The 12219-nt window shown below is 45.9% G+C and overlaps 1 protein-coding gene across 3 annotated transcripts in view; it reads left to right on the plus strand.

Annotated features, from left to right (window-relative positions):
• Positions 1-12219, plus strand: part of TRRAP (transformation/transcription domain associated protein) — a 1102174-nt gene that overhangs the window by 970707 nt on the left and 119248 nt on the right. For all 3 annotated transcript variants that reach the window (XM_069209830.1, XM_069209829.1, XM_069209828.1), the window contains 2 exons: positions 8336-8471; positions 10502-10693. In XM_069209830.1, coding sequence (XP_069065931.1) covers positions 8336-8471; positions 10502-10693 — 328 coding nt within the window. The remainder of the gene's footprint in view (positions 1-8335; positions 8472-10501; positions 10694-12219) is intronic.

A 12219-nucleotide genomic window follows, 5' to 3' on the forward strand; every position in this document is an offset into this window, starting at 1 on the left:
CCTGGTGCCTAGTGGCGTTTCCTGGCCGTGGATCGCAGCCGCGCTGCGATCCACGGCCAGGAAACGGTGCCAGGGAGGCTTCGATGGAAATGGGAGAGCCTCTCCTTTCCATCGATGCCTCCTTGGCATCTGGAGAGGCCGTTTTGGCCTTTTTTTCCCCACCGGAGAAGGAAAGAACGCTTACCTCCGTCTCTCCTTCTCCGGTGGGGAAAAAATGTGACGTCAGCGCGCCTTGCGGCGCGCTGACGTCATAAGGGGGCGGGAGGGGGATGGGATGGAGACGCGGAAGCTCTTCCGCGTCTCCTACGGTGAAAAAAAAAAAAAAAAAAAATCCTCCGGTGCATTGCACCGGAGGATTTTTAACCCCCTCCCTGGTGTCGGCCACTGGTCGTGACCCGCACCAGGGAGAGAGTGTGGGCGTCGGCCAGTGGCCGACGCCCGCATTCAACGGGTTAAGGCTGCAGTAAATTTCACTTAAATTGTGCTCTACTTTATAACAGTTAAAGTAGAAGCTTGTCATACTGCTATGCTCAAGGTGGTCAGTATTAATGAAGCAACCCCTGATATGCCTTTGGAATTGTCCCATCTGTGACTTCAGCCCCACGCCTTTTAACCGGCTGTTTCTCTGACTTCTGACATGGCACTAATTAAATGCCATTGAGCAATGCTACCATCTCGGAAAGTATCAATTGCAGATTTCTTGTTCTGTAAAGTGCGAGCTACAGTGATGGTGTTATTGCCTCAGTTCAATTAAAAACCATCATCATGAAGACTTTCAGAAGCAGTTGTTGAAATACGTTCTGATAAGTAAGGATCCCTGATCAGATAAACAAGTAAGGTTTTTAAGTGTTACTTATTTGGAAGCAGTACAGTAAGTTTACTTTATTCCTAATGACAATGAATGAGAAGTAACTTACTTGCTTTCTTTAAGTACCCATAAATGGGCTTAGTCATAAAGTGCTAGAATGTTAGTGTGGTTGACATCTCACCATACAAAGAACTTCAGGGAGATGAGGGACCTTAGGAGAATAAATCAGATTTTTGAAACATGCACACCTGATGTCTGATGCCTGAAACCCTCCATTTTCTTCCTGTCTGCTCATGGTGATGCTGATTACTTTAACCATTTGTTCTGATATATAGTTCTAACCACGGATTTCTCACCTTTAGAATAATCCCCAGATGCCAGACTGCATCTAGAAGCTTTTCAAAGAAATGCTCCTACGTGCCAGTCAGTTGCATTGTGCAGCTTTGTGTTGTCTTCATTCTGGCCCACAAGTGACAGAGTGGATAAAGAGACCACCACTGCACACTGACTTGAGTTCCTTTATTTATACTCCTTCAGACATGGATCCAGAGCTCCACTCTTCTTTCTTAGTCGTTTCACAAGTGTTGAAAGGAACTATGCCTCCACCTAAAACTAGAGGATTTAAGCCATGCAGGGACAATCGCAAACCAATGTCTGCGACAGACCTCCACAAAGTATGCCTTTGAATGTTTGGGCCCAGGGCACGACTCCAGGTCTTGGGAGAAGTGTGCTTTCATGTACCTGAAGGCGTTCTGAGACCGTGAAGTTGTGTTCACTCCCAAACACTAGAAGAAACCTTCCAAGTCTACCTGAAGTTCAAGCGCCAGTGGGGTACCGAAACTGGAGGGGGCCCCCTGCAAAGTACATGAAGGCCACCACCCTTTCAAGCTCCGCCGACCCAGTCAAGCGTTCTCAGACCAGGGGCTAGCCTCAGTCAGTGTACCGTGCAGAAGGGGCCTCCTGCGCCATGAGGGCTAATGGTACACCACTGACGAGCGCTGACTCGCTCCCACTACTGAGACCATTCCTATGACAGGTATTGTCGCAGATGAAGTCTTCAAGTAAGTCCGGGTCTAAGACAAAGGGGGAAACACAAGATGACCAAGCTGGACTTGTCCCCATCCCACCATCCTGTCTCCAGAGAAGACACCAGAGCATCAGTGTGCCACATGCTCTCTCACCCAATACACTGTGAAGCTGATTACTGTAGAAAGATGGCTATCTATGCAGTGGTTCAATGTAGGGGAGTACTATGCAGATAGTCTAGGGCGACCCTTATTGGTTTACAGGGGTAAAAATGACAATCCCAGAAGCTCTCTTTTGTGGTAGTGTGGGTGAGCAGTTAGGCTTCTCAGTGGGTAGTGCTAAGCATTTGTTGAGTGTGCAGTCAGTAAATGAGACTCACACTTAAAAAGCAGCTCAAGACCAATCGTTTAGAAAAATAGTTGCTTAGTTTTATTTGTTATAAACACCAGATCATTTGTGGAAAAATAAATACTGTTGTAGTCCTTAGAACAAATGCCACGTAAGTAACACTTTTTTCTAGATTAATGCGTTTTACCCAGCACAAGGTCCAAGGTACTATGGCTATATAGGAGTTCTTACACACAGTTCTTGGGGGGCCCTGAAAGTAGTAAGGTGCAATGCAAAGTTGCTGATAAGACCAGCAGTCAAGATTTACCTGCCCAGGAGTTTGGCTGCATGGTGTTAGTCGTGTCTGGTTCCTGTGCACTGAACATTTGGCAATTTGGGGGGAGGAGGGGTCACCTGGAAAACAAATGCAAAAGCGGACTTGGGAACAAGTCAGGGACTCCCAACAAGGGTGCTCGGTCAGTGGCCGTCTGGAGAGCAGGAGAACCATGTTTGAAGCTGTGGGCTGGGGCGCTTGGGTACAGTGGATCTTTAGCAGTGGTTCTTCTGCGTCAAGGCGCACACAGGGCCGTATTTATACTCTGGTTGCGCCGAATTTGCGTCGTTTTTTTCGACGCAAATTCGACGCTAAACTAACGCAAACTAAAGCCATATTTATACTATGGCGTTAGACGCTTCGGGCGCCAAAGTGCCCGGAGTGGGCGTCATTTTTTAGCGTGAACCCCTTCCTTGCGTTAATGATATGCAAGGGAGGCGTTCCCGTCTTAAAAAATGACTCCCAGGCCTTTACGTGGTATTTATACTCCCGGGCAAAAATGACGCCCAGGAGTGGGCGTGGCCCAAAACGGCGCTTTTGCGCCGCTTTTTAACGCCTGGGTCAGGCATGGCGTTAAGGGACAAGTGGGCTCAAAATGAGCCCAGAGGTGCCCTCCCCTGCCCGCAGGGACCCCCCCTGCCACCCTTGCCCACCCCAGGAGGACACCCAAGGACGGAGGGACCCATCCCATGGACATTAAGGTAAGTCCAGGTAAGTTTTTTTTTTTTTTTTTTTTTGTGGCATAGGGGGGCCTGATTTGTGCCCCCCTACATGCCACTATGCCCAATGACCATGCCCAGGGGACAGAAGTCCCCTGGGCATGGCCATTGGGCAAGGGGGCATGACTCCTATCTTTACAATGATAGGAGTCATGTTGATGGGGGATGGGCGTCGAAAAAAAATGGCGCAAGTCGGGTTCCGACGATTTTTTTGCGTCAACCTGACTTGCGCCATTTTAAGACGCCCTAACGTCATTTTTTCCCAACGCCGGAGCTGCCTGGTCTACGTGGTTTTTTTCCACGCACACCAGGCAGCGCCGGTCTGATTGCGCCGTCTAACGCCATTCCATAAATACGGCGCCCGCATGGCGCTTCAGAATGGCGTTAGACGGCGCAAAATTTTTTGACGCTAAACTGCGTTAGCGCAGTTTAGCATCAAAAAGTATAAATATGGGCCACAATTCTTGAGGGGGCCTGCAGAAGGAGGTACGAAACAAGGCAACTGTTCGAAGTGAAAGCTGTCCTCTGCAATGCTGACGTCCCTCGTCTGCAGGTCTTCAAGCTGCTGTTGTAGTCTGGGGTGGGCTTCAACAAGCTTTGGTTGGTAAAAGGAATCTAGTACTTCAGGTGTTGGTGCAGCTCGGCTTCGGTGGATCCTTGGACCTTCTCACTTGGTTGGGAGACAAGACTGACTTCTTAAAGCACTGGGACCTCCTCCTGTTCTGCTGTTGCGATGGTGGATCTGGGGGTCTGCAGGTCAGTGAACTAGACATTGCAGTTGGTGTCTGCAACAAGCAGGGAAGAGGCTCCTTCCCTCAGAGGGAGATGCTGATGGACTGGCAAAGTTCTGGAGAACCTCTGAGACCTTTGGAGTCCCCACAGCTGCAGGATGAGTTGTGATGTCATGATTGTCGGGACAGCAGCAGGTATGGAGTCAGGGTATCGGGCCAAAGGTTTACCAGGTGTCCACAGCTCTTCTGGTCCTCTTCTTGTCCGGCAAATCTGGCTTCTTGTGTTGGGCAGCCGCACAATTAAGGAATTTAGGGGCATTTTAGCGGAGTGTAGAGTAGTAGCCAATGGGTTACTTAACCTTGGGGGTGCCTACACCCTGTTATGACCACTTTCTGTGGGGAGTGGACATATCCTCTATCCCAGAATTCCAACCAAACCCAAGATGGTGCAATCCTTCTTCTAGTGTCCACCTCGTGTGTAGCCTGCCTTAGGGATGTGGTTAGCCCATGCCTACGGACTAGCTAATTTTCCCACCTGACCTGTTGCCAAATGGGCCTCAGGATAGGCGGTGGCTACACCAGGACTGTGGAAGCCAGGGCGTGTGCATACCAAAGGCGACAGTGTCTTAAGATCCCAGCCTTGGTATTCAGATCTGCTAGTCATCCTGCTCGAGTGGGTGGTAACACCCCTCTCCGAAGCAGGCATTGTTTCTGCTCTCTAAGAGCCCAGGCTCTTACCTCAAGGGGGTCAGAAATGTGTCTAGTGGTGGCAGGCTGGTCTAAACTAGTAGTCAGCACACCAAGAGACTAGAGGGGTTCAGGAGGCACCCCTAAGGTGCCCACTGGGTGCATGTTCCAGTAAATCCAAGGCTGGCATCAACCTGCATTTATTAAGACAAGGTGTTTGATACCAAACTTCATGGAGTTCGGGGAAGCCATAATGTGTCTGGGTCAGTCGTGGTGACGAGTGTCCAGCACATACCTTAAAATGGCTTCTCCTTTCACTTGCAGTGCTCAGCAATGGGGCAGAGCATCACAGGGCCATATCCACTCGTGCAGATGTAGCCACACAGTAAGTGACCTGCACCCCGCCTTAGAGCTTTTAGGCCTGTCTTAGGGGTGACTTGCATGTACTTAGCAGCAGTGATGGGGGGCATAGCACATCAAGGGTGTTTTTTCTCCTAGCTTGCACTGGGGCATACAGACTGCACTGGCAGTTGTGTACTTCTTATTTTTAGTCCCTGAGACTGGCACAATCTGTGCTGCAGCCCTTAGGGACCCTCTCCCTCACCCTGGCCCTAGTTACTAGGGGTACCACTTACTAGGGACTTACACGGCTGGATGAGTGTGCCAATTGTACACCATGTTACCTGTTTTTGGGAAGAGAGCACTGGGGGCCTGTTTAGCAGGAACCCAGTGCACCTCAGCTGAAAAAGCTCATGGGTGGGGGAACATGTCAAAAAGGGGCAATTTTCCTACAACAACAATATTGGTCCCCATGCACCCTGAATTCCATGGGTTATCGAAAATGTCGCAACAAATAGAGGCATTCAGGAAGGCCATGTTTGGGCATCATTGGAATGTCCTGGTGCCCTCTAGCTTGCTTTGGGGACCCACGAATTCACAGGCACTTCCAGTCACGTTAAGAGGCTCAATCTATGCCACTCAGCCGCTTTGGGTTGTGCATTAGTGCTGACTTCTTCTACGGTGCCAAAATCAACATCAATGCCGGTGACAATACCATCAGCATTGGAGGAATTACCATATGCCTATTCTAGTGTCTGACTCTTAGACCGACTCTCCTTGACCTCAACCAAGGTCATATCTGGAAGCTACAATAATGTGCCCGGTCCCCTTTCAGTCTCATTCTGACAGAACACTAACCCTTCTGTGAAGCCACTCTTGGGTGGCCCCACACCTTTATGATACTGACTCTAATCAGAGCTTTCCACCATTTAGAAATGACAAAGCTGATGGTGGTGTGGAACTAAGCCACACACAGGCAATTTGCTCTAATAAGGGTGAAACCAATCCTGGTTTACTTGTATTAACAGCTGAGGAAGGACTTGGCCAGGCAGTTCGGGCTGAATCGTTGCCATTGGAACAGGGTCAAAAATTATTTGCATGTGGCTGGGTCCCAACGGAGGTGGTATGGTGTGCAAACTAACGATGGGATGCTTCCCAAGTAATTACCAGAGGCTGAGATTAATTCAAGGATTCCGTCCATCACTCCTTTATATACCTCAGTGTGTTGCCCTGCATAACACAGCAACATATGTGGACAGTTCTTCAGGAGAGGATGGTGTAGTGGGATACCGCTGTGGGTTATAACCTGGTAGTTGTATAGTAACATTTTCTACACCCTTTGCTTCCAGAGGATCGTGAGAATACTCCTGTCCGTGTCCACCTCGTCTTGAAGGGCTGCTATATGGCCCATAATGGGGAAATATTCATGTGTTTTGTCAGATCATTCACTTTCATTTCTTAGTCTTTTATATCTCATTTTAGGAAGCTCATACGACATGGCTTCCTACAAAGTGTCATTTTTAACCTCCATTTTTGTAATTCTTTTCACTCAGAAAAATTGAGGATCGTTTTAAATGACCCTTTTTTTATGTCAGCCAATTTTTAAAAGGTTGATTTTGTCGAAACATGTTTTCTGTGTCGACCTTGATCATCCGAGTTAGAAGCAGAGTTAGTTTGTTTTGGTATCATATCATTAATTAATTAAGACTCAGTAGATATACATTTTCATTCTCCACCCTTTCTAATATTTAGTCCTTTTTGTGCTTGAAACATCAGTACAAGGTTTTAGTGTAGATATTGGGACACAGTTCTTTGTACTAGTCACTGTTGAATAAGAGGATTTAGGAACTAATGGCAACCTGTTCGGCAGCAGAGATGAAGGATTCACAATTTCAGTCTTGTGTTCGGAGCCAGAGAATTCTTGTGCTTCTTCTGGCTCTGTATTTTGCACTGTGTCGCATCTAGTTTTAGGGCGGTATCCACAGCCAAGTGTTTCTAGAGCTATAGTACCTATTGACCCGAAGGACATGGTGTTATGATTCCACTTTTGTCCTCCTGTTTTTTTTATGAGCCAGCTTAGAAACGCCACAAGCTACTCATCCTGCTATATTGTGGTTATGACAAAGGCACAAATTTAGAAGCAGATGTTTGTTCATCCAGGGATACCAATGCCTCAATGTGTAATAAAACCTAAACATAGTCCTTTCCATTGTAGTGAGATTCTAGAATGGTACCAACCTGCAAAACTATTGTTACAAGCAAGTCACTTGTTTCTTAGTGTTGACAAGAGAGATAATTAGGAGAGCGCCACAGAGTTACTGGGGAAGGACCTGTTATTGTGAGAGATTGTGTATTCCCCCAGTAGGAGTGGAGAACTCGGTCCAGCCATCTGAATTTCCACATCATAATTTTGAGAAAATAGGAAATCACGTTTGCTATGCTGGAAAAGACCCATTAAGACTGGTTGTTTCTTTAAACCCCAGGATTTTAAATTCTCTTTATGTCGGGCACAGATGTGACCATAAATGTACACTTTGAGCATGCCACAACTAATCAGTCATTAGCAGATTGATCTTGGTCATTCACGAATGGAAATTAAACCAGGTGGTCCGGTATCAAAACTGATAAGTGGGAAGGTCTTTGGGTACCTACTTGTGACCTTGGTAAACATGATACAAAGAGCATTACTAAAGGTAAGTAACTAGTTCGACTTACCAGCACCAGTGAGTAGACAACATTATTTACTATCCAAATGGGACAAGTACTCCTCTTTACTGAAGCAAGCAGCTGCCAATCCTAGTCAGTGGGAGATATTCTCATTTAGTTCCTCTCTTTGGTAGTGTGAAAGATCACTCCTACCAAATGTAATCCACCTGTGAGAACCCCTCAGCTGCCCTGTGTCTGCGATGTCATCAGGTTTTTATTTCCAAGCAGTCTCTGAAGCATTCCTAAGTGACTGAAGTTTTTGGTTAATTATTTCTTTACATATGTTTGACAGTTGTGTATGATTGAATTCGGACTAACGAGCTAAAATCTAAAATTTGTGCCACAACTCTATTTTGAAAAACTGATAGTATAAATAACTGCAGTTCCATTATAACACACAAGTGCAACTGTCACAGTTGCATACCTTAGTGTAGCCATTAGAAGCAGTGACTGCTGCTTTTGCCATTTTTAACCTTATAATACAAAGTGACCACTTTCCTAAAGCACACCTTGTCATCTTAAGAATGTCGTTTTCTTTCACCCATACTGGGAACATCTTTTGGGTTTTCAGGTACTTCATTGTGAACGTTACTGTCATTGAATGGACCAACTAAGTCAATGTTGACTCAAATGGCCTTTGTTGTCAATTTCATTCTAGGTGTTCAAAAGAACTGAACCAATGGGAGGCTCTGACGGAGTATGGACAGTCTAAAGGCCATATCAATCCCTACCTCGTCCTTGAATGCGCTTGGAGAGTCTCTAATTGGACAGCAATGAAAGAGGCATTGGTGCAGGTGAAAGTTTTACTTCATTTAGTTCACCCTTTGCTCAAGACAAGGTTAAAGAAATCTGTTCACAAAACCATATCTCTTTGGGTTTTCTTTTGTTTCTCTTACCTATAGCCGAGTCTTCTGGAGATATAGAATTTACACGGTATAGTAAAGTACTGCATTCTGGCGCCTTAGCATATTTTCATTGTCCCTTTACACTTTTCTCTTGGGACCTCTTCATTTCTTGGTTACAGTTGAAATTGTGTGAACATTTATTATTTGGTCTTGTGGTAACTGTAATGACAAGTAAATATTGGAAACGGTGAACTTTATTTGCTGGTGAATAGTCAGTTCATTATCAGTTGAACGAACAGCTTGGAAGAGAGAAAGGGTTAAAAAGATTTCTTCGATTTGATTGCTTTAGGTCACTTACCAGACAGTTGAAGAAGCCATTGCAGATTCAAAGAAGCTGAATGGCACCTCCTTGTAAGAGAAGAGAGAATGAATGTGAGCCAACCGTCTCCAGGTCAATGCAATCTGAGAGTTTATTCAGCGGGGGACTCCCAACAAAACATAAAAGTGCAGTTTCCTCCTTGACGTTCAGCTTCTTAGGGTCTTTGTTTGAAACGAGAAACTCACCTTTGCTGAAGGCTACTGCTATTTAGGTCACAAGTTCACCTTCTGGAGCAGCTCACGTTCTAGATCACCTCACTTGACCGTGGTCAGTGTAAATCTGATTGCAGGACTGCCCTTGGTAGCTTGACGGGGGACAGTCTTTCCAGACATTGGAAAGGATTCTGAGAAGCAAATGACAAGTCGATTTGGTTTTACTGGTTGTAATAGTTAGAAAGGCATTTCCATTCTAAGCCTAAAGAAGCAGCCACTCATCTCGCTACCGGCACGCGTCAGCAAGGCTTTTATGAACCAGTGGCACAAATTACTTGTGTCCTAGAGGTGTTAAGGCACCAAAGTCATTTTCAAAATGGCTTGTCACATGGAAAGAAATCCTGAGCTAACATCATGGGCATTAAAATATGCTGGGAATAATTTTATAGAAATAAATAACAGTGCAGGTGTTGCAGACTTGCAGAGGGAATCCATGACTTGAGTTTGCAAGCTGCTGGATGGAAGAGGGCCTGGTGTGTCTGACCTACATGGCGCTACACTGCCCATTGACAGCTTGGTCCAACCACTTCTGCGCGAGGGAGGAGATGTTAACAGAGCTGTAACAAGACTGTTAGTTGGTCAGATGGCCCTGTTTAAACTGACAGTTTGGCCCATCCCTTACGTTCAGTAACAGTCAGTGTGTATGGAGATGTGGGAAAGATTCTGAATGTCTGAACGGAAAGAACCATCTTAGGTGGCTTGGTTACGATGCTGCCTTTCTCCTGACATCTTGTCAAACTCTTAAGCAGGCTACTCAGCAGTTGGTCCTTTTGAGAGAAATCTGCCTCCTAATCCGCTGGGGTAAAGTGACAGGAACTGGAACTATAGGAAGTTGAGGGGCGGGGAACGGTTGTGGTGCGGGGGGGTTATGGGGCACAGAGTGGAAGAGCCCAGTGAAGGTGATGTGGGTCTGTCTCCCCTTAAAATTTCATTCTATTTAAAACTGTACATTTTAGACGTGTAGCATGCAAAAATAAAAACAGAAGTATTTACAACGACGAAAAATTTATTACTTTACTATAATCCAGGTAAATCTATGCAATAGTAGTGATAGGTTGCATAAGTTCATCAAACATTTAACCTTGCTCTGCTAAAGTAATAGATCTGGAACAGTCCTGTCTTTGCGAATCGTAAAGGCTTTCAAACCGATCTGTTTCCTTATTGCCATCCTGTAATGAACTTAATTTCCACCCACTGATCTCCTGCAAGTTTGAACAAAGGTAAATAGGCACTATTGTGTTTTTTTTTTTCTGAAAACACAGAGCTGGATAGTGGGGTGGTCACTGCAGGACTGTTTTGATGCAGCACAATGAATCTGTGAATATGCGGTTATTAACGTTTGGACTTCATGTGCTGTGTTAACGCCTAGTGTCACTCTTTGCGTCCAGGTTGAGTTGAGCTGCCCTAAGGAGATGGCCTGGAAAGTCAACATGTACCGTGGTTACCTGGCAATCTGCCACCCCGAGGAGCAGCAGCTGAACTACATTGAGCGCCTGGTGGACATGGCCAGCAGCCTTGCCATTCGAGAGTGGCGGAGGCTGCCCTACGTTGTGTCTCACGTGCACACTCCACTGCTTCAGGTAAGGATGATTTCTAAGAGCTTCACAGAAATGATGCGCATCAAGGCACTCCTCAGTTAATCGAATATTTAGTTTTTTTTTCATCGAACTTTGTCCCAATATTTGCTGTAAGCGTTTTATTGTCTTGGCTTGGAAGTAGGTTAGAAATGCATAGGATAGATGCTCGTGTAGAGTGTGCACTCTCCTTCCTCTCATCCAGAATGTAAATGTCTGGCAGTGATGGCGAGAACCTCGTCTGTATATTGGTGTTACTCATAATCAAAATAACTTGTTCGGGAGGGTGCTAGTGAAAGGCACATCCTAGGGTTCACCCTGAAACGTGTGTTGCTGTTTTGTCTTTGATTGCACACTGACAGAATGAAGGATGCACAGGCGGGGAAGGCAATATTGAGGATTTGTTTGTGTAGCGCTTCTGCCTCAAACTGCTTCCTATGTAAATATGACCTTTCCTATAATCAAAGGTTGTGATTGTTGCAAAATAAAATTCTTATAACAGTAGCGTTCCGTCTCTATCAGTTATCAGCATTACATCAGACTGACTCTACCCCCTTACGGTAGAGTATTAAGTGTAACTATTCATGCACTGAATAGCACAGGGGCAGAAAACAAAGTCTAAAGTTGACTCCATGGATTAAGGCGTTGTGGCATTAAGATCCATGATACGAATTGGTGCCTTGTTACAGACACTCCCATTGCCCTTTTAAGTCCCAATCACAAGAAAGCAGTAGGCCTGCTATTTATTTACTGTTGAACCTGCACATCTACAGTTACAGGGAAGCTGCTGTTACATTGGGGAGGGGGAGTACCTCTTTTGACATGGTCACCCACTTCCCCTCATTTTTGCCAGGTTTCTGGTGCAGTTTTGGCCAAAAGTGCACTGGGTCCCTAATAAACAGGTCCCCAGTGCCAGATCCTTTCCCCCAAAATTGCACAGTCGTTTTTTCCAGTTGGCAAACCTTTAGCTACTGCTGTAATTCCCTGGTACCAAGGTCATAGGGTACTAAAGGAAGGGCCCTGAGGGCTGCAGCACGAACTGTGCCACCCTCGGGGACCCTCTCACTAAGTGCACACAGTGCTGCTTTCGCAGGTTGTGTGTCTTTGTGCAGAACTAACATGAAAACACGACTGGGCACACAGCCTGTGTGCCCTGTCCCCTTTTCCACTGCATGCAATATATGCAAGTATCCCCTCTAGCAGGCCTTCCAGACCTAAAGCAGGGTTCATTATACTACAGGTAAGGGTATACCTGCATAATCAGATATGCCCCTGCTATGCCTTTGTCGATTTTCAGCATAGCAGGTGAACAGTGAAACCATTTTAAGTACATATGTTGGACACTGGTCATTACGAGTTCCCCAGCTACATGATGGCTTCACTGACCATAGGGTGTTTGGTATCAAACATCTAATATTAATAAACTCTATCTGAATCCAGTGGTGGATTTATTAATACATGCAGAGGGCACGTTAGAGGTGTCCCATGAAAACCTACTAACTCCTAGTGTGGGCACTGACTGGTCAAAACCA

Source organism: Pleurodeles waltl, chromosome 10 (assembly GCF_031143425.1).
Source record: "Pleurodeles waltl isolate 20211129_DDA chromosome 10, aPleWal1.hap1.20221129, whole genome shotgun sequence".
NCBI classification, from domain to species: domain Eukaryota; kingdom Metazoa; phylum Chordata; class Amphibia; order Caudata; family Salamandridae; genus Pleurodeles; species Pleurodeles waltl.